At 51.5% G+C, this 21211-nt stretch overlaps 1 protein-coding gene across 3 annotated transcripts in view; it reads left to right on the top strand.

Moving 5' to 3' along the window:
- The window catches only part of ATP2B4 (ATPase plasma membrane Ca2+ transporting 4), a 62201-nt gene that overhangs the window by 32420 nt on the left and 8570 nt on the right, over window positions 1–21211 (top strand). For all 3 annotated transcript variants that reach the window (XM_054291650.1, XM_054291648.1, XM_054291649.1), the window contains exons 3-19: window positions 1507–1704; window positions 2995–3252; window positions 5412–5537; window positions 5751–5879; window positions 7466–7501; window positions 9290–9451; window positions 9957–10171; window positions 11413–11655; window positions 12360–12494; window positions 13427–13533; window positions 14230–14464; window positions 16111–16290; window positions 16968–17055; window positions 17157–17263; window positions 18872–19063; window positions 19827–20040; window positions 20635–20846. In XM_054291650.1, coding sequence (XP_054147625.1) covers window positions 1507–1704; window positions 2995–3252; window positions 5412–5537; window positions 5751–5879; window positions 7466–7501; window positions 9290–9451; window positions 9957–10171; window positions 11413–11655; window positions 12360–12494; window positions 13427–13533; window positions 14230–14464; window positions 16111–16290; window positions 16968–17055; window positions 17157–17263; window positions 18872–19063; window positions 19827–20040; window positions 20635–20846 — 2837 coding nt within the window. The remainder of the gene's footprint in view (window positions 1–1506; window positions 1705–2994; window positions 3253–5411; window positions 5538–5750; window positions 5880–7465; window positions 7502–9289; window positions 9452–9956; window positions 10172–11412; window positions 11656–12359; window positions 12495–13426; window positions 13534–14229; window positions 14465–16110; window positions 16291–16967; window positions 17056–17156; window positions 17264–18871; window positions 19064–19826; window positions 20041–20634; window positions 20847–21211) is intronic.

The following is a 21211-nucleotide window of genomic DNA, read 5'->3' as shown; positions in this document are numbered from 1 at the left end:
ACTGCTGCAGCCTGGTGTCCCCTGACAGGGTGACAGCGGCACAGCGCTGCTGCAGCCTGGTGTCCCCTGACAGGGTGACAGTGGCACAGCGCTGCTGCAGCCTGGTGTCCCCTGCCCAGATGTGACAGTGGCACAGCGCTGCTGCAGCCTGGTGTCCCCTGCCCGAGGGTGACAGTGGCACAGCACTGCTGCAGCCTGGTGTCCCCTGACAGGGTGACAGTGGCACAGCGCTGCTGCAGCCTGGTGTCCCCTGACTGAGGGTGACAGTGGCACAGCGCTGCTGCAGCCTGGTGTCCCCTGACAGGGTGACAGTGGCACAGCGCTGCTGCAGCCTGGTGTCCCCTGCCCAAATGTGACAGTGACGTTCTCCAGGCTGCAGGCTGATACATTATTTATTTGTTTGTTTATATTTTGGTTATTAATTATTCATATTTTATTTATTTATATCTTGGTTTATTTGTTTATACTTTATATATTTCTATTTAATATTTTAATGTTTATTGAATTAATTTATTTATTTTTTGATTTGTTTATATATTATATTCATTTATATATTATATATTTATATATTATCTTTATTGCATTATTCATTTAATTAATTCCTTTGTTTATACTTTATTCATTTATAATTTAGTTATTTATACTTTATTTATGTTTTATAATTTATATATTATTTATTTATATTGTAGTTGTTTATACTTTATGTAATTTCTATTATTTATTTGTCTCTATTTATAGGTTTATTTTATTGATTTGTTTATACTTTATTTATACTTTATTTTAATTTAATTTTATTGATTTGTTTATACTTTATTTATAGTTTTAAATTTTTTTAATTCGTTTATACTTTATTTTTATTTTTATTTTATTTATTTGTTTATACTTTATTTATTTATAGTTTATTTTAAAGTTTATTTTACTTAATTTATTTGTTTATACTTTATTATTTTTATTTTATTTTTTGCTTATACTTTATTTTATAGCTTATTTTTAATTTTATTTTATTTGTTTATGCTTTATTAATTTTTATTTTCTTTTTAATTTTAATTATTTGTTAATACTTTATTTTATAGTTTATTTTCAATTCTGTTTTATCTATTTGTTTATAATTTATTCATTTCTATTTTTTCCTAATTTTAATTTGATTTGTTTATACTTTATTTTATAGCGTATTTTAAATTTTATTTTATTTCTTTGTTTATATTTTACCTATTTTTACTTTTATTTTATTAATTTGTTTATACTTTGTTTATATTTTAATTTTTATTTTGTTTCTTTGTTTATACTTGATTAATTTTTATTTTCTTTTTATTTTAATTATTTGGGTTTTTTTGGGTTGTTTTTTTTTTTTTTTTGGTTTTTTTTTTTTTTTTTTTTTATTTACACCTTGTCTCCCCTCTGCCAGTAGCTCACATTCTCTGGGCTGAGCAGGGAGCTGCTCCTGGGTGAATTGCCCAGGGCCAGCAGTGGGATTTGCCCTCACCCCTGTTCTCCCCACCCCTCCAGGCCTGTCTGGGAACCCCGCGGACCTGGAGAAGCGGCGCCAGGCCTTCGGGCAGAACTTCATCCCCCCCAAGAAGGCCAAGACGTTCCTGCAGCTGGTGTGGGAGGCGCTGCAGGACGTGACGCTGATCATCCTGGAGATCGCAGCCATCGTCTCGCTGGGGCTGTCCTTCTACCACCCCCCGGGAGGGGACAACGAGCGTGAGTCCCGGCGCTGGGGACACCGGGGTCTGTCCCCTTCCATGGGGGGGTATCCTGGGATCTGCCCCTTTCCCTGTGGGGATATCCTGGGATCTGCCCCTTTCCCTGTGGGGGTATCCTGGGATCTGCCCCATTCCCTGTGGGGGTATCCTGGAATCTGCCCCATTCCCTGTGGGGATATCCTGGGATCTGCCCCTTTCCCTGTGGGGGTATCCTGGGATCTGCCCCTTTCTCTGTGGGAGTATCCTGGGATCTGCCCCCTTTCCTTGTGGGAACAGGGGTTTGGGATGGGGACTGTGGGATCTGCCTGGTTCCCTGTGGGGATATCCTGGAATCTGCTCTATTCCCTGTGGGCATATTCTGGGATTTGCCCCGTTCCTTGTGGGGGTATCCTGGGATCTGCCCCCTTTCCTTTGGGAACAGGGGTTTGGGATGGGGACTGTGGGATCTGCCTGGTTCCCTGTGGGGATATCCTGGAATCTGCTCTATTCCCTGTGGGCATATTCTGGGATTTGCCCCGTTCCTTGTGGGGGTATCCTGGGATCTGCCCCCTTTCCTTTGGGAACAGGGGTTTGAGATGGAGACTCTGGGGTCTGCCCCCGTTCCTTGTGGGAGCACTCTGGGATCTGCCCCTTTCTCTGTGGGGATATCCTGGAATCTGCTCTATTCCCTGTGGGGATATGCTGGGATCTGCCCCTTCCCTGTGGGAGCACTCTGGGATCTGCCCTATTTCCTGTAGGAACAGGGGTTTGGGATAGAGACTCTGGGATCTGCCGCCGTTCCCTGTGGGAACACTGGGATCTGCCCCATTCCGTGTGGGAGCAGAGGATTGGGATGGGGACTGTGGGATCTGCCCCATTCCCTGTGGGGATATCCTGGGATCTGCCCCATTCCTGGTGAGGGGACTCTGGGATCTGCCCTGCTCCTTGTAGGAGCAGGGGTTTGGGATGGGGGCATTGGGTGATGGCATCTCCCCATCTTTGGGGTCCTTGGGGGAGGACCGATTATCCAATGGGAAGTTTTCTCCAGGCCGTGTGTGGGATTATCCAATGGGAATTCCCTTGTGTGGGGTTATCCCAATGGGAATTCTCTTATGTGGGGTTATCCAAGCAGGAATTCCCTGCTCCAGGCAGTGTTTGGGGTTATCCAAGCAGGAATTCCCTGCTCCAGGCAGTGTTTTTGGTTACCCAAGCAGGAATTCCCTGCTCCAGGCAGTGTTTGGGGTTATCCAAGCAGGAATTCCCTGCTCCAGGCAGTGTTTTTGGTTATCCCTGGTTTCTCTCCGGGCAGTGTGCGGGCAGTCCACGGGCGGCGTGGAGGACGAGGGCGAGTCGCAGGCGGGCTGGATCGAGGGCGCTGCCATCCTGTTCTCGGTCATCATCGTGGTGCTGGTGACGGCCTTCAACGACTGGAGCAAGGAGAAGCAGTTCCGGGGCCTCCAGAGCCGCATCGAGCAGGAGCAGAAGTTCACGGTGATCCGCAAGGGCCAGGTGATCCAGATCCCCGTGGCCGAGATCGTGGTGGGAGACATCGCCCAGATCAAGTACGGTGAGTGGGGCTGGGCTCCCCCCTTGGAGACTCTGAAGCAGAGTAGAAACTTTCCAGAGTGGAAATCCGTTTTGATTTAGGTGAAATTTACGTTTTTGAGTTGTCTGTAGTTAGGAAACAGCCTGATTGCAAAAGTCTAGGCTTGGAGAAACTATCACTATAGGACACAAAAGAACACAAGCTGTTCTCAAGGTGAAGAAGAAAAAAGGAAGTTTATTTTCTGATTCTAACATTTATAGTTTTCTAAAAGTGACAGTGGATTGGAGGGTGACAGTGCCACCTCTCCAATGACACTGGACAAACCAACAGTCCATTGTGGTGGGCGACATCGCCCAGATCAAGTACGGTGAGTGGGGCTGTGCTCCCCTTTGGAGCCTCTGAAGCAGAGTAGAAACTTTCCAGAGTGGAAATCCGTTTTGATTTAGGTGAAATTTACATTTTTGAGTTGTTTGTAGTTAGGAAACAGCCTGATTGCAAAAGCCTGGGCTCAGGGAAACCATAGGACACAAAAAAACACAAGCTCACACCACGGTTCTCAAGGTGAAAAGGAAAAAATGAAGTTTATTTTCTGACTCTAAGATTTATAGTTTTCTAAAAGTGACAGCGGATTGGAAGGGTGACAGTGCCACCTCTCCAATGACACTGCTCAAACCAAGAGTCCATCAACGTTCTCCTCCTCCATAAAGGAATGCAAAACAATGAGTTATTTACAGAAAGCGTGTGAGAAAGCTCACTACAAGAATGTCAACATCAGAAAGCTTAGAAAATCTTAAAAAACCAGGGTGACAAGAAACTGCTTCAGTGAAAGACAGGGATGAAGGGGAGGAGACAGAAAGTGATAGAGACAGAGAGACTGCTGTGAGAGCAGGTCAGCCTGACGTAAGAATTCTTTCTGATAAAGATGAACTAGCAGCAAATGTCACGTGAAATTCGTAAAAGTGAAGGTGTATGAACCTATTGTGAAATTTTATGCATATTTATTTGTATTTTTTGCATATGTATTGAGAGAGGGATAAAAAGGGACCTGGAGTTCCCAGAGGTACCCATGTCATTTTAGGAGAATGATTCCCACATGTGTCCAGCACTGTAATAAACAATCCCAGCTTTACAACTCTCACAAAAGTTGTGGAGTTTTAACTATCTCCACAAAACACCTCCTCCCTCCTTCTCCAGCCCTTCTTCCTTGAGCACAAGCAGCAGCTCCTCTGGTTGCTCCATGGAAATGGTGCCATGGAGGTGATGGAGCTCCATGGCAGCATTTTCATGGAGTAACCAGCTCCAGTAACCAGTGGAGCTCCATGAGTTCCACTCACCTTCTCTCTTTGCCCTGGAGCTTTAAGGAGCTGCTGCATCATAATTAATTTATTTTATTTGTTTGTGTTAGTTTATTTTCCCAACCTTGTCCCTGTTGAGGATATTTCCTTATCCAGGAGATGTTGAGGAATATTTCCTTGGGAAGGAGATGTTGGAGAGTGTTTCCTTTTCCAGGAGGTTTTGAGGAACATTTCCTCATCCAGGAGATGTTGCTGGATATTTTCATATTCAGGAGATGCTGGGGAATATTCTTTTATCCAGGAAATGCTGGGGAATATGTCCTTATCCAGGAATTGTTGGGGAGCATTTCCTCACCCAGGAGGTTTTGGGGAACATTTCCTCATCCAGGAGATGCTGGGGATTATTTCCTTACCCAGCAGTTGTTGGGGGTTATTTCCTTGGCCTGGAGGTGCTGGTGGATGTTTCCTCATGCAGGAGCTGCAGCCCCTGGGATCAATCAGGCCCTGCTCCTCGTTTCCCAGGGGGAATATTCCTCCCATTCAGGAAGGAGATTGATCCAACACCGTGTTTGTTTTCCCAAGGGCCCAATTCCATACTTGGCAGGTGGATGTGGTGGATTTTGGATGCATCAGGAGCTCAGGGAAGGATTCATTAAAACCAGATGGGGAAACACCGAGCAAAATCCTCCCCAGGAGTCTCCAGCGAGGATTTGGGAGCTCTTGGATTTAATTTGATTACACCTGTCCCTCACAAACCCCACCTGCTGCTTCTCCTCCCTCCAGAGCTGCTCTGAGCCTGAGTTTGGATCCTTTTGGAGCATTCCTGGCATGGGGCAGGCAGGGCTGAGCCAGGCTGGGCTGATCCCTGCTTTTCCTCCTCTCCAGGCGATCTCCTGCCAGCGGACGGGATCCTGATCCAGGGCAATGACCTGAAGATAGACGAGAGCTCGCTGACTGGGGAGTCAGACCAGGTGAAGAAATCCATGGATAAAGACCCCATGCTGCTGTCAGGTGAGGGCTCAGGGATGGGTGCAGGGCTGGGATGGGGTCAGGGTGGGCTCTGCTCTCAGGGAGGTGTCCAAGGCCAGGCTGGACGGGGCTTGGAGCAATACAGGGTGGAACAGGATGAGCTGAAGGTCCCTTCTGAGCCAAACCAGTGTGGGATTCTGTGGGATGGGAGCTGGGAGTGTCACCTGTGTGCCCATGGCATTGCTGCCCTGCCAGGTACCCACGTGATGGAGGGCTCGGGCAGGATGGTGGTGACTGCCGTGGGCATCAACTCCCAGACTGGGATCATCTTCACCCTCCTGGGAGCAGGAGGAGAGGGGGACGAGGAGAAGAAGGTGAAGAAAGGTAAGAAAATGCCCTGAATTTGCCTTTTCCCTCCTTTGTCCCTTTCCTGGGAAGCATCCACAGGCTCCTCACACATCGGGGTCAGCTCCCCTGGCCCAGGCAGGAACAGGGAGAGGTTGGGGGTCCCTCCCTGTCCCCTCCACCTGGTTCCCCCATGCTCCCAGACCTTCTCCATCACCCTCCTTTCCATCCTGGAGCTGTGGGGTTGGGGGGATCAAGGATCCCCCAAGAAGGGGGGCTGGTGGCACCTCCCCTGCAGTGCTCCTTGCCCACCCCATGGAGGTGCAAGGTGAGTCCTGGGTGCCCACAGAGCGGTTTTAGCCCATCCAAACCCTGCAGGACTTGGCTGAGGATCTCCTGAGCATTCCCCGAGCTCCCTGGGGGAAAGGAGGGGATGGCAGGAGGCAGAGGAGGGGTCGGAACAGCAGCCAGGCCGAGGTGTTCCCGTTGTGCTGGGACTGGAGCTCTCTCCCACCCCAGCTTTTACATCCAGCTGCTTATTCCCAGCTGGGGAAGCTCCCTGTGTCCCTGATGCCCTGCTCAGCAGGTTTGGCCTCGCTGGGATCAGGCGCTGGCAGCAGCACCAGGCTGGCACTGCCAGCTGCTCCGGCATCCCCGCGCCAGGGAGCCCTTCCCGGGAGGCAGTGCCAGGTGGGAGAGGCTGTGCTGGCTGCCAGCTCCCAGCTCTGAGCTGGAGCCTCAGATCTGCAGCTGGATCCTGCCTTCCCCAACTCTGAGTGGATCCTGCCTTCCCCAGCTCTGAACTGGATCCTGCCTTCCCCAGCTCTGGAGCTGGATCCTGCCTTCCTCAGCTCCCAGCTTTGGGTGTGGATCCTGCCTTCCCCAGTTCTGAACTGGATCCTGCCTTCCTCAGCTCTGCAGCTGGATCCTGCTTTCCCCAGCTCCAGGATTTGGGAGCTATGGAGCTCCCACTGTGGAGTTGGCAGGACACGATGCCCTGGGAGTGGCACTGGAATGGCACTGGGAGTGGCACTGGGAATGGCACTGCCCTGGGAGCCACCCAATGCTTGGAGCTTTCCCAGCCTTCCAGCTCAATGGATCTGGGAGCAGAGCAGGTCAGGGGGTGTCACCAGTTTGTCCCCACTGGAGCTGTGGGGTGACATAAAGCCCTTGTCACCTGAAGCTGGTTGAGGTGCAGCAACTCTGGGCACCCCCATGTGCCACCTGGACAGATTTTGGGGGTCACACCTCCGTGCTCTGGGTCTGGTCTGGGACAAATCTGTGCTTCCCATGCGGATCTGGTGGCAGCAGGAGGGAGGGACCTGGAGCTGCCGGAGGCTTTCTTCTCCTGAAAATCTGCTCTGTGCCTTCTCCTCCTGAAAACCTGAGGCACCTCCAGCGTCCTGGGGGCACTGCTGGGGTCTGGGGGTGATTTACAGGTGGGGAGAAGCAGAACCCTTGGGACAGGGCTGCCCAGGGCAGCCTGGGAGCTCCGGAGCCTCGAGCTGTGTGTGGACCAAGGCGTGGTGGTGTCCAGAGGGTGCCCACAGGAGTGGGAGCATCCCAGCTGCAGGGGGAATGTGGCTCCTTGTGCTCAGCCCTCCCCCCTTTCTCTCTTTGAACAGGTAAAAAAGGTGGAGCCCCCGAAAACCGCAACAAAGGTAACGCCAGCCTCTCCATCCTTTGAACAGCACCACACTAACTACCAAGCATTCCTCTTTCCTTCCTCCTTCTTCCTTCTTCTTCCTCCTTCCTTCCTTCTCCTCATCAGTCTGTGCTCTTTGCTGCTCCGGCGGGACTCTCGCCTCGTTTCTCCAGGACAGGGTGCAACGGTCCCGTGGTGTCCCCAAAACCCCAACCCAGGGCAGGGGGTGCCTTGCTGGGACTGCCCAAAAACAGAGGCCAGACCAAATCAAAGGGAAAAAAAAGCAATTTTATTTATTGAAGGGCCTTCAGGTACATTTAGGGCTGATGGAACCCACCCAAAAATGGACCACGGGTCACGGGGCTTTCACACTTTAATAAGTTTGGTTCGTTTGGATATTGGGGGTTAATTTTCCAATTACAGCTTCAGGTAATGAAACCATTGACCCCAAATTTTCTCCCCCAACTCCCTTTTGTTCCCATCTCTCGGGGGCTGACCAGTGAGGTGTTTGATTCCCAGGCCTGGAGAGGAATTGTGTAAAAATGGGAAAGCAGCAGCTCACACTTGATATGGAGTTTAGAGTTATACACTGAAGAGCTGCAGAATTATAAATGTATGGAAAAGATAAAAGCTAAAATCCTGAGGCATTACTGGGATGAACCTTCCCATTGTCCTTACATGGGGAAAAGCCATTTTTCAGGGAGGACTTCTGGCAGAGCATCCCTTCCTTGGGATAATTCCATGACTCCCAGCAGGGATTTGGTGATTTTTAAACTGTCCCTGCACAGGGTTGGCGTTCAGGGCAGAGCTGGAGGTGCCCTCCTGGCATTCCTGGGATGAGATCTCCCATGGGACATTTGCACCCTGTCCTGCCATGGCCTCGACTCCGTGAGCGTCTCCTCGCCAGTGTTTCTCACCCTGTTCTTTGCAGGCTGTGGAGGAAGCCCCATTTCTGCACCTCTCTCTCCACCCCTCTCTCTGTTTGTTTCTCTGTTTCTCTCTCTGTTTCTCTCTCTCTCAGCAGTTTGAGTTGCCCTCCTTGAGTCAGCTGTGTCCGCGTGCTTTGTTGTGTCCGTGTCGGGTCTCTTGTCACCGTGGTGGCCTCCAGCCCACGAGGGGACAGGTCCCAGGGTGGCCTTGGGGCCACACCAGCTCAGGAGGAGCCTCTGCTGGGCTGCCCGTCCCTCTCCAAAGCTGCCAGCCTTGCGTTTGCCCAGGGCAGCCTTCCAGCTGGGTTAGCCCAGTTTTAGGAAGGGGAAGCTTGGCTGTCTCAGGTCCCAGAGGTGGATGGCTCCAGGCTGGGACTGGAGGATTCCTGGCTCCCTGCTCTTCAGTCTCCATCCCAATTTCTAACCTTCCCCTCCATCTCACCCCCTCCCTTGCTGCTGGGCTGCCCACAGGGCTCTGCAGAGGTGGCACTGGGGGACCTGGGGGCACTGGAGCATCTCTGGGCTCATCCCAAAGCCCTCCCATTCCTCTGCAGGCTTAGAGGCTGGAAGAGACCCCAAAATCTGGCCTGGAGCGTCTCTTGCAGAGGTGTGGCAGTGCCAGAGTCACCCCTGAGGACCCCTGATCCATGGGCAGGGGGTAGTGACAGGAAAGCACCCCAGAGAGAGGTGGCAGGGCCCTGGACACGGAGCTTCCATGTGCTCGGACGCGTGTGTGCTCGGGAGTGGTTCTTGTCCTGGATTTCTCTCTCTCTCTCTCTCTCTGCCACCACCATCCTTCTCCGTGGTGTCCTCCAGCCTGGCCTGGGGCTCTCCTGTTCACACGTGGTGTCTTCTTTTACCCCCCCGGGCTGTAGCTAAAACTCAGGATGGTGTGGCCTTAGAGATCCAGCCCCTGAAGAGCCAGGAGGGGGTGGAGAACGAGGAGAAGGAGAAGAAGAAGGCGAAGGTGCCCAAGAAGGAGAAGTCGGTGCTGCAGGGGAAGCTCACGCGCCTGGCGGTGCAGATTGGGAAGGCAGGTGAGTGACAGTGACAGTGACAGTGTCCCCAGGGCTGGTGGGGAAGGGCTGACCCTGTCCTGTGTCCCCTTATCTCATCCTCGTCCCCATCCCCAGTGACCTCAGAGGTGGTGGGGAAGGGCTGACCCTTTCCCCTGTGTCCCGTGACCTCGTCCTTGTCCCCATCCCCAGTGACCCCAGAGCTGATAGGGATGGGCTGTCCCTGTGCCCTGTGACCTAGGAGCTGGTGGGGAAGGGCTGACCCTGTCCTGTGTCCCCTTATCTCATCCTTGTCCCCATCCCCAGTGACCCCAGAGGTGGTGGGGAAGGGGTGACCCTGTCCCCTCTGTCCCCTGTGTCCCCTCACCTCGTCCTTGTCCCCATCCCCAGTTTCCCAGAGCTGATAGGGATGGGCTGTGCTTGTCCCCAGTGTCCCTGGAGCTGGTGAGGAAGGGCTGACCCTGTCCCCTGTGTCCCCTATGTCCCCTGTGTCCCCTGTGTCCCCTGACCTCGTCCTCGTCCCCAGGGCTGATCATGTCGGCCATCACCGTCATCATCCTGGTGCTCTACTTCGTCATCGACACCTTCGGGGTGCAGAAGCGGCCCTGGCTGGCCGAGTGCACCCCCATCTACATCCAGTACTTCGTCAAGTTCTTCATCATCGGCGTCACCGTGCTGGTGGTGGCCGTGCCCGAGGGGCTCCCGCTGGCCGTCACCATCTCGCTGGCCTACTCTGTCAAGGTGAGACCTGAGGGTGAGGAGGGACTGCTGGAATTATCAATGAATAATCCAATATTGTGGACAGGACTGCCTGAGCTTGTCTGGCCCTGCTGCTGAGCCAAATTGTGGCAACTGTGGTGTTTCACCCCACAGACACATTTTGCTGGCTGGGTGTGTGGTGTTTCACCCACAGACACTTTTGGCTGGCTGGGTGTGTGGTGTTTCACACAGAGACACTTTTGGCTGGCTGGGTGTGTGGTGTTTCACCCACAGACACTTTTGGCTGGCTGGGTGTGTGGTGTTTCACCCACAGACACTTTTGGCTGGCTGGGTGTGTGGTGTTTCACCCACAGACACTTTTGGCTGGCTGGGTGTGTGGTGTTTCACCCACAGACACTTTTGGCTGGCTGGGTGTGTGGTGTTTCACCCCACAGACACATTTTGCTGGCTGGGTGTGTGGTGTTTCACCCACAGACACTTTTGGCTGGCTGGGTGTGTGGTGTTTCACCCACAGACACTTTTGGCTGGCTGGGTGTGTGGTGTTTCACACAGAGACACTTTTGGCTGGCTGGGTGTGTGGTGTTTCACCCACAGACACTTTGGGCTGGCTGGGTGTGTGGTGTTTCACCCCACAGACACATTTTGCTGGCTGGGTGTGTGGTGTTTCACCCCACAGACACATTTTGCTGGCTGGGTGTGTGGTGTTTCACCCCACAGACACTTTGGGCTGGCTGGGTGTGTGGTGTTTCACCCACAGACACTTTTGGTTAAATGGATGTGTGGTGTTTCACGCACAGACACTTTGGGCTGGCTGGGTGCTGCAGTTGGGCCCGTGGGGACAAGTCCAGGCCCGCAGGAGCTCTGGTGGTGCTGGGATGGAGCTTCCCCCCATAACAGGGGCTGCTCCTCAGGTTTCCCTCTGTGGAGAAGCTTTGAGGCGATGGTGAAGGAAAGGAGTCGGTTCTGATGGAGGGTTTGGATCCAGAGCTTTATTCTGGCCCACAGGCCTCTGAATGCAGCACCAGCTCCAACAGAACTCCCCAATCCTGTGGTTGCTGCTCCTTTGAACCCCTTTTAACATAAACAGTGGCATTATGTATGGTAAGCACAAAGGCAGTGGCCACATTAGAAGCAGGATCATAGGTGACATTTACTGCAGTCTACCAGGACTGAAACTTTTCAAAATCAATCGCATTATCCCAGACAACTTTCTGTAAGGGTGACAGGGGTGAGCTCAGCCCTCACCTTCTCTCTGCTTGCAGAAAATGATGAAGGACAACAACCTGGTGAGGCACCTGGACGCCTGTGAGACCATGGGCAACGCCACGGCCATCTGCTCGGACAAGACGGGCACGCTGACCATGAACCGCATGACCGTGGTGCAGGCCTACGTGGGGGACACCCACTACCGCCAGATCCCCGACCCCGAGGCCATCCTGCCCAAAACCCTGGACCTCATCGTCCACGGCGTGGCCATCAACTCTGCCTACACCTCCAAGATCCTGGTGAGCTGTGGGACCAGAGCTTTGGGGCATCCTGATGACTTGGGAGGGTACCTGGAACGCAGACTGGATGGAGTTAAAGGGATAAAGTTTATTAAATATAGTGAGAGTGACCTCAGAGGTGGTGGGGAAGGGCTCTCCCTGTCCCCTCACCTTGTCCCTGTCCCCTCACCTTGTCCCTGTCCTCTCACCTTGTCCCCTGTCCTACCTGCCCAAGGTGAATCTTCAAGGATACAGTACAACAGCCCAGCCATGGCTCCACCCCAAGAAGGACACCTGGTCACGAGTTTTCACACTTTTATAAGTTTTGGTCCATTTCCATATTGAGGTTAATTGTCCAGTCACAGCATTCCCATCCTCCTAATTTGCTCTCCTCAATTTCCTGTTGTTTGCACTTTTTGGGGCCGAAGCTGCAGTGGGGTCCTTGGTTCTGGGGCTGGAAAAGGATTGTTTGGTGTGACTGAGCTGTGAGAAGAACATATGAAGTTCAGAGTTATATCCTAATGCAGTACAGAGTCTGGAAAATACAAAAGCTTAAACTTAAGGCATTGTTCCATCCATCCATCCATCCATCCATCCATCCATCCATCCATCCATCCATCCATCCATCCATCGTTCTGTCCATCCTTCCATCCATCATTTCATCATTCCACCCTGCTCTACACCCGGGTTTGGCATCCTTCATCACTTCCCCCTCCTTTTTGCAGCCACCAGAGAAGGAAGGGGGGCTGCCCCGCCAGGTGGGCAACAAGACTGAGTGTGCCCTGCTGGGCTTCGTGCTGGACCTGAAGCAGGACTACCAGGCTGTGCGCAACGAGGTGCCCGAGGAGAAGCTCTACAAGGTCTGGAACAGAGTAGAAATTTATTAGAGTAGAAATCCATTTTGGATTTAGGTGAATTATTAAGTCTGGAGCTTGCTAGCATAGATGAAATGTGCTGTTTTAACTTGTTTGGGCTGTTAACTCTGCTGTGCTGTCAAAACTGCCTCAGCTAAGGAAAAAGAATGGGAACTCCCAAACTAAAAAGGGAAATAAGAGGGGCCCCTTGAACTTTGAAACAAATGTGAGAACCAAAGCTGAAGCTGCAAGAGACAGAGTGACCAGAGAAATCTCTGTACAAGTTGTAACACAAAACCAGTAAAATGAATATACATGAACCTATAATGAATAGGACCTATAGAACCTGTATGAACCTATATTGAATATACATAAACCTAGAATGTATAGCACCTATAGAACCTATAAGGAATATACATAAACCTATAATGAATAGGACCTATAGAACCTATATGAACCTATAATGAATATACATAAACCTATAATGAATAGGACCTAAAGAACCTATATGGACCTATAATAAATATACATAAACCTATAATGTATAGGACGTAAAGAACCTATATGGACCTATAATAAATATACATAAACCTATAATGTATAGGACCTATAGAACCTAGATGAACCTATAATGAATATCCATAAACCTATAATGAATAGGACCTATAGAACCTATATGGACCTATAATGAATATACATAAACCTATAATGAATAGGACCTATAGAACCTATATGACCCTATAATGAATATACATAAACCTGTTGTGAAACTCTGTGCATATGTACAAGAAAGGGGGATAAAAAAGGATCAGGAATTCTCTGGGGTGTCCTTTAGGAGGAACAACCCCACACACATTCAGGGCAGTAATAAACACACCAGCTTTACAATTTTTACAAGTTGTGGAGTTAAGTTTTGGGTTTTGCCCCCCACAAATCAGGTCTACACCTTCAACTCGGTGCGCAAGTCCATGAGCACCGTGCTGAGGAACAGTGGCGGCGGCTTCCGCATGTACAGCAAGGGCGCCTCCGAGATCATCCTGCGCAAGTAAATCCTGCTGCTGCCCCAGCCCCGGGCATCCCTGGGCATCCCACGGGGCAAGGGGGCATGGGGTGGGTGCTGGGAGGTGCCCAGTGAGGCTTGGGGAAGCTGGAGGGAAAGGGGGTGTCCAGATGGGGTGCCAGGAATGAGTTTGGGAAAGTTGGAGGGGGCTGTGGAAAAGGGACAGCCCCTTTTTGTAGATGGAGTGCCAGGAATGTGCTGAGTGAATTTGTGGGTGGATTTGGGAAAGCTGGAGGGAGCTGTGGGAGGGGAATGCCCCCTTTTTTGTGGATGGGGTGCCAGGAATGTGCAAAGTGTTTTTAGGGTGGGTTTGGGAAAATTGGAGTGAGCTGTGGAAGGGGAATGTGCCCCTTTTTGTGGATGTGGTGGCAGGAATGTGCTGGGTGGTTTTTGGATGGATTTAGGAAATCTGGAAGGGACTATGAAAAAGGAACAAGCCCCTTTTTGTAGATGGGATGCCAGGAATGTACTGGGTGGTTTTTGGATGGATTTAGGAAATCTGGAGGGAGCTGTGGAAGGGGGGTGTGTCCCTTCTATAGATGGGATGACAGGAATGTGTTGAGCATTTTTTGGGTGGATTTAGGAAATCTGAAGTGGGCTGTGAAAAAGGAACAGCCCCTTTTTTTGTGGAAGGGGTACCAGGAATGTGACAATGCCTCACTCACCTCCGTGTCCCCTCAGGTGCACCAAGATCCTGGACAAGAACGGCGAGCCGCGCGTGTTCAAGGTGAAGGACAGGGACGAGATGGTGAAGAAGGTGATCGAGCCCATGGCCTGCCACGGCCTCAGGACCATCTGCCTGGCATTCCGGGACTTCCCTGCGGGTGCAGAGCCCGACTGGGACAACGAGAGTGAGATCCTGTCTGACCTGACCTGCATTGCTGTGGTGGGGATTGAGGATCCCGTGCGGCCGGAGGTACCAAACCCCCCCTGGCCTGGGCTGTTCCTGCCCCTTTTCCTGCTGCTCTGGGCTGGGATCCCCTCAGGAACTCCAGCAGTTCCCCTGTTCACATCCCTGATGTTTCCCCAAGGAATTCCAGCAGCTCCTCTGTGTCCCCAATGTGTTTAAAAAAAGACTGGACATGGCACTTGGTGGATTAGTCTAGTTGAGGTGTTAGGGCAGAGGTTGGACTCGTTGATCTTAGAGGTCTCTTCCAACCTCATTATTCTGTGATTCTGTGAATTCCAGCAGTTCCTCTGTGCCCCCAAATGATTCCAGCAATTCCCCTGTGCCCATCCCTGCTGTACCCCAATGAATTCCACCAGTTTCCCTGTGCCCATCCCTGAAGTTTCCCCAAGAAATTCCAGCAGCTCCCCTGTGTCCATCCCTGGTGTTTCCCCAAGGAACATCCACCCAAAAACCACTCAGCACATTCCTGTCACCACATGCACAGCTCCCCAGTGCCCATCCCTGATGTTCCCCCAAATAATTCCAGCAGCTCCTCTGTGCCCATCCCTGATATTTCCCCAAGGAATCCCAGCAGCTCTCTCTGCTTTGCCCCCAAGGAATTCCAGCAGCTCCTCTGTGCCCATCCCTGCTGTGGGCATTTCTCTCCCATTTTTGGACAAAACAACACCATGGCATTGTGTTCCCACCCAAAATTCCCAATCCTTGGGGTCTGTGCTGCACCAAAGGTGGATGGAAACAGCCAGGAAGAATCCCTGTGCTCCTGGAGCTGGTTTTCCCTCTGAGCTGTGTGCTGGGCTAATGCAATAATGCCCCATCCCTGCCTCTGGATGCAGTCTGGAGCTCTCCCCCTGCTCCCCTGGTCCCTGATGAGATGTTCAGGGATCTGGCAATCTGGGAATTGCATTACACATCCCCCGGCTGCAGCAGCTCTGGAGGCTCCTGATTCGATTTGCTCATTGCTCACTCCAATTTCCTCTCTTCCCTGATGGATAAACCCATTAGTGGGGTGGAAGGGGATGAAAAAAATTCCTGCTTTTATGGACGGCCTGGCCATGCCTTGTCATCCAGGGAGGTGACAGCGAGGTGACAGTGAGGTGGCAGTGAGGTCCTTTCCCTTTGGAAGGGAGGAAAGGCTGTGTGGGACTGTGAGCAAAGGGTTGGGAATTCTTTGGAGCCGGGACCTGCCCTGTCCTGGTGTCTCTCGTGGTGGATCCAGGAGAGCCATGGGAGCCCCAGGAAGGTGACAGCAAGGTGACAGTGAGGTGGCAGCAAGGTAACAGCAAGGTCCCTTCCTTTTGAAAGGGAGGAAAGGCTGTGTGGGACTGTGAGCAAAGGGTTGGGAATTCTCTGGAGCAGGGACCTGCCCTGTCTTGATGTCTCTCCTGCATCCAGGAGAGCCATGGGAGCTCCAGGGAGGTGACAGCAAGGTGACAGCGAGGTGGCAGCAAGGTCCCTTCCCTTTGGGGTGGCAGATGCAGCCCCAGGGAGGTGACAGTGAGGTGACAGCAAGGTGGCATTGAGGTCCCTTCCCTTTGGGGTGGCAGATGCAGCTCCCTCACCCTCCAGAGCCCTCTCCAGACCCTTTTAGGGACGAGGAGCCGCCTCACTCCCGGTGTCCCCAGTGCCAACCCCATCGCTGTCCCTGTCCCCAGGTGCCCGATGCCATCCTGAAGTGCCAGCGCGCCGGCATCACCGTCCGCATGGTGACAGGGGACAACATCAACACTGCCCGTGCCATCGCCACCAAGTGTGGCATCCTGCTGCCCGGGGAGGACTTCCTGTGCCTCGAGGGGAAGGAGTTCAACCGCCTGATCCGCAACGAGAAGGGAGAGGTGGGACAGCTGCAAAACCCCAAATCCTCAGGGGTTTCCTAAATACTGAGGGGTTTCCTAAATCCTGAGGGGTTTCCTAAATACTGAGGGATTTCCCAAATCCTGAGGAGTTTCCTAAATCCTGAGGGGTTCCCTAAATCCTGAGGGATTTCCCAAATCCTGAGGGGTTTCTTAAATCCTGATGAGTTTCCTAAATCCCAAGGGGTTTCCTAAATCCTGTTTGGTTCCCCAAATCTGGATGGGTTTCCTAAATCCTGATGGGTTTTCCGGATCTTGCTGGGTTTTCCAGATCCTGTTGGATTTTCCAGATTTCCTGCTGGATTTTTCAAATCCTGATGTGTTTTTCCAATCCTCATGGGTTTTCCAGATCATGCTGGATTTTCCAAATCCCAATGGGTTTTTCAAATCCTGCTGGCTTTTCAGGATCTTGCTGAGTTTCCCAAATCCTATTGAATTTCCCAAATCCTGCTGGGTTTTCAGAATGTTGCTGGGTTTCCCAAATCCTGATGTCTTTCCCAAATCCCGCTGGATTTCCCTCATTCCCTTGCATCAGGAAGCTGCTGGGTTGCTCAGCAGCGTTTGGGGTGAAGCCTCTGTCCCGTCCCAGCTGGGATTTGCTCTCTGGTGGGACAGAAGATCCCTGGCATGGAATCATTTCCCTTTTCCTGGTCCTGCAGGTGGAGCAGGAGCAGCTGGACAAGATCTGGCCCAAGCTGCGGGTGCTGGCGCGCTCCTCCCCCACAGACAAGCACACCCTGGTGAAAGGTGGGCACTGCCCCTCTCCAGGGGCTCCTCCCTGGAGTTTTTCCAGCCTGATCCAGGCTGGGATCCTTCCCTTGGGGTTCAATTTCTCGTTTCCACCACAGGAATCATCGACAGCACCGTGGGTGACCAGAGGCAGGTGGTGGCTGTGACAGGGGATGGCACCAACGATGGCCCAGCCCTGAAGAAAGCAGATGTTGGGTTTGCCATGGTAGGGCCAGCCTGGGGGTTTTCCTTTTTTCCATGGGATTGCTTCCAGACCATGGGAACTCTGATCCAAATCTGTGGGATGGTCAAAAACCCAAAAAGGGATTTTATTAGGGTGTTGGGTTTGAGTTTGAGCTGTGTAGGGCTGTGAGAAAGGGGTTGGGAATTCCTTGGACCTGCCCTGTCCTGGTGTCTCTGCTGGATCCCGGAGAGCCATGGGAGCCCCAGGATTTGGTTTTTCCTGCAGCTTTTCACCCCAATTCCAGGCACAGTGCTGGATCAGCCTTTGGGAATTGATTTATGGTGGAAAACTCTGGTTTGATGCCTTTTTATCCTGTCTGAAAGGAGCAGGGAAATTAACCTGTTGTTTTTAACAGGTTCTCTGGGGATTAATTTAGAGACATGAGCAGGAGCTGGGTGGGGAGAAAATGAGAGATTTTTGGGAAGTGTTTTTAGGATTGTGCTGAACATCCAAAGGCAATTCCAGAAGCAGGGAAAGCTGTTCCCCTAAACCCTAAACCCTAATGCCCTGCAGCAGGCGGGGATTTCCCCTTTGAGGAGGGGTTGGGATCTGGGGAATCCGGGAATGGGCTCGTTTTGGGCAGGGCTCGGAATTCCTGCATGGAATTCCTGCGGGGCGAGCGCCTCGCTGTGCCGGCTCCGGGAAACGCAGCCTGACCCGCTGCCCTGGAGATCCTGACAGGGATTTTTTGAATTTTTGGGGATTTTGGGGAAGCTGCAGGGCTGTTCTCAGCCTGGGCGAGGGCAGAAACCTCTGGGCTGAGCTCTCCCTCCCTTGGGCTCCAGCAGAGGTGCCCAGCCCGGGATGGAGCCAATCCTGGAATGAGGAGGGAGCTGTTGCCCAGCTGTTTTCCAGCTGTTTCCTGCCTGTTTTCCAGCTGTTTTCCTGTCTGTTTTCCAGCTGTTTTCCAGTCTATTTTCCAGCTGTTTGCTGGCATTTTTCTAGCTGTTTTCCATCAGATTTCCGGCTTTTTTCCAACCGTTTCCCAGTTGTTTCCTGTCTGTTTTCCAGTTATTTTCCTGTCTATTTTCCTGTCTGTTTTCTGGCTGTTTTCCTGTCTATTTTCCTGTTTGTTTTCCAGCTATTTCCCAGCTGTTTTCTGTCTGTTTTCCTGTCAGTTTTCCATCTCTTACCTGTCTGTTTCCTGGCATTTTCCCAGCTGTTTTCCAGCTGTTTTCTGGCTATTTCCTGTTTATTTCCCAGCTGGTTTCAGGCTGGTTTCCAGCTCTTTCCTGGTGTTTTCCCAGCACATTTCCAGCTTTTTTCCTGGCGTTTTCCCAGCTGTTTCCTCTCTGTTTTCCTGCCTGTTTTCCATCTGTTTCCTGGCATTTTCCTGGTTGTTTCCCAGCTGGTTTCTGGCTGTTTTCTATCTGTTTCCTGGTGTTTTCCCAGCTGTATCCCATCTTTTCTGCACTGTGGCCCTGTCTGGGAAAGCTGGGCAGCCTCAGAGCCTGTCCCCGACAGCTCTGGAGCTCTGGCCCTGCCAAGCAGGGATTGGCACCATCTCCAGGGGCTTTTCCTGCTGGGCACATCCCTGGCAGGCAGCAGAGCCAGGCAGGGCCGTGCCTCACCCCTGGCTTTGTCCCCAAGGGCATCGCGGGCACGGACGTGGCCAAGGAGGCCTCGGACATCATCCTGACCGACGACAACTTCACCAGCATCGTCAAGGCCGTCATGTGGGGCCGCAACGTCTACGACAGCATCTCCAAGTTCCTGCAGTTCCAGCTCACCGTCAACGTGGTGGCCGTCATCGTGGCCTTCACCGGTGCCTGCATCACCCAGGTGAGCTCAGCTGGGCGGGTGGGACATGGGGGATGTCACCTGGGTGGGTATGAGACATGGTGGTGGCATCATCGTGGCCTTCACTGGTGCCTGCATCACCCAGGTGAGCTCAGCTGGGCGGGTGGGACATGGGAGGTCTTAGAGAAAAGAAGAAATATCTTGAGGGGTGTTTTAGGAAGGTGTTAAGTACTCAAAAGTGATTTTGGAGAGGTTTTCAGGAGGAGAGCGAAACAAAGAAGGAACAAAGGTTTATTTTGGTGGCATGACTGTTCTCCCCCTCAGGACTCCCCCCTGAAGGCCATGGAGAAAAGGAGAAATTTTTGGGAATGTTTGAGGAAGGCGTTAAATACCCTAGAGCAATTCTGGAATTCTATTCAGGAGGAAAGTGAAACACAGAGGAAACAAAGGATTTTTTTGGTGGTGTGACTGTTCTCACCACCAGGACTCCCCCCTGAAGGCCATGGAGAAAAGGAGGAATATTTGGGAATGTTTTAGGAAGGTGTTAAGTACCCAAGAGCAATTTTTGAGAGGTTTTCAGGAGGAAAGTGAAACAAAGAGGGAACAAAGGTTTATTTTGGTGGTGTGACTTTTCTCGCCCCCAGAACTCTCCCCTGAAGGCCATGGAGAAAAGGAGAAATATTTGGGAATGTTTTAGGAAGGTGTTGAGTACCCAAGAGCAATTTTGCAGAGGTTTTCAGGAGGAGAGCAGAACAAAGAAAGAACAAAGGTTTATTTTGGTGGCATGACACGTTCTCCCCCTCAGGACTCGCCCCTGAAGGCCGTGCAGATGCTGTGGGTGAACCTGATCATGGACACGTTCGCCTCGCTGGCGCTGGCCACGGAGCCGCCGTCGGAGTCGCTGCTGCTGCGCAAACCCTACGGGCGCAACAAGCCGCTCATCTCCCGCACCATGATGAAAAACATCCTGGGCCACGCCGTCTACCAGCTCACCATCATCTTCACCCTGCTCTTCGCAGGTCAGCTGCAGTGCCAGAGCGTCCTGGGAGGGAGGGGAGGGGAGAGGGGAAGGGGGAATGGAAAGGGGAAAAAGGAAAGGGAAAAAAAGGAAAGGGAAAGGGGAGAAGGGAAGGGGGAAAGGGAAAAAGGAAAAGGACAGGGAAAAGGGGAGAAAGAAAGGAGAAAAGGAGAGGGGAAGGAAAAAAGGAAAAGGAAAAGGAAAGGGAAAGGGAAAAGGAGGAAAAGGAAAAGGAGGAAAGGAAAAGAAAAGGGAAAAGGGAAGAAAGGGAAAGGGGAAAAGGAAACGGTTTTTCTTTCTTTCTTGGTTTCTATTGGTTTTTTCTGTTGGTTTTTCTCTTTTGGTTTCTATTGTTTTTTCTTTCTTTCTTGGTTTCTATTGGTTTTTCTTTCTTTGTTTGTTTCTAATGGTTTTTCTTTCTTTCTTGGTTTCTGTTTTGGGACATTTTGGTCATTCTATGACAACGACTTTGGTAGAAAATTCATTCGGTGTAAACACAGATCCTCTTCTCAACCTTCTCTCTGTCTCTCAGAAATGCTGTAAAACCTCTCCCACATCTTCCCTTCCCCAAATCCTCTTTTTTTCTCCTGCTCAGGGGAGAAGTTTTTCGACATCGACAGCGGCCGGAACGCGCCCCTGCACTCTCCCCCCACCGAGCACTACACCATTGTCTTCAACACCTTCGTGATGATGCAGCTCTTCAACGAGATCAACGCGCGCAAGATCCACGGCGAGAGGAACGTCTTCGAGGGCATCTACCGCAACCCCATCTTCTGCTCCGTGGTGCTGGGCACCTTCTTCGCCCAGGTGACCCCAGCCCGGGGGTTTTGCTTTGTTCCACTGAGATTCTGTGGCTTCCGCTTTGTTCCATGGGTTATTCCACATGGGTTATTCTACATGGGTTATTCCATGTGGGTTATTCCACTTTGCTCCATGGGTTATTCCACGTGAGTTATTCCACGGGTTATTCCACTTTGCTCCGTGGGTTATTCCATGTGGGTTATTCCATGGCTTCCACTTTTCTCCATGGGTTATTCCACTTTGCTCCATGGGTTATTCCACATGGGTTATTCCATGGTTTATTCCACTTTGCTCCATGGGTTATTCCACATGGGTTCCACTTTGCTCCATGGGTTATTCCACTGAGATTGCTTCCAGACCATGGAAACTCT

This window comes from Melozone crissalis, unplaced genomic scaffold, assembly GCF_028551555.1.
Source record: "Melozone crissalis strain CALT ecotype California unplaced genomic scaffold, PUWL_Pcris_2 ptg000101l_1, whole genome shotgun sequence".
Taxonomy (NCBI): Eukaryota; Metazoa; Chordata; class Aves; order Passeriformes; family Passerellidae; genus Melozone; species Melozone crissalis.
This window is presented reverse-complemented; position numbering and strand designations above follow the sequence as displayed.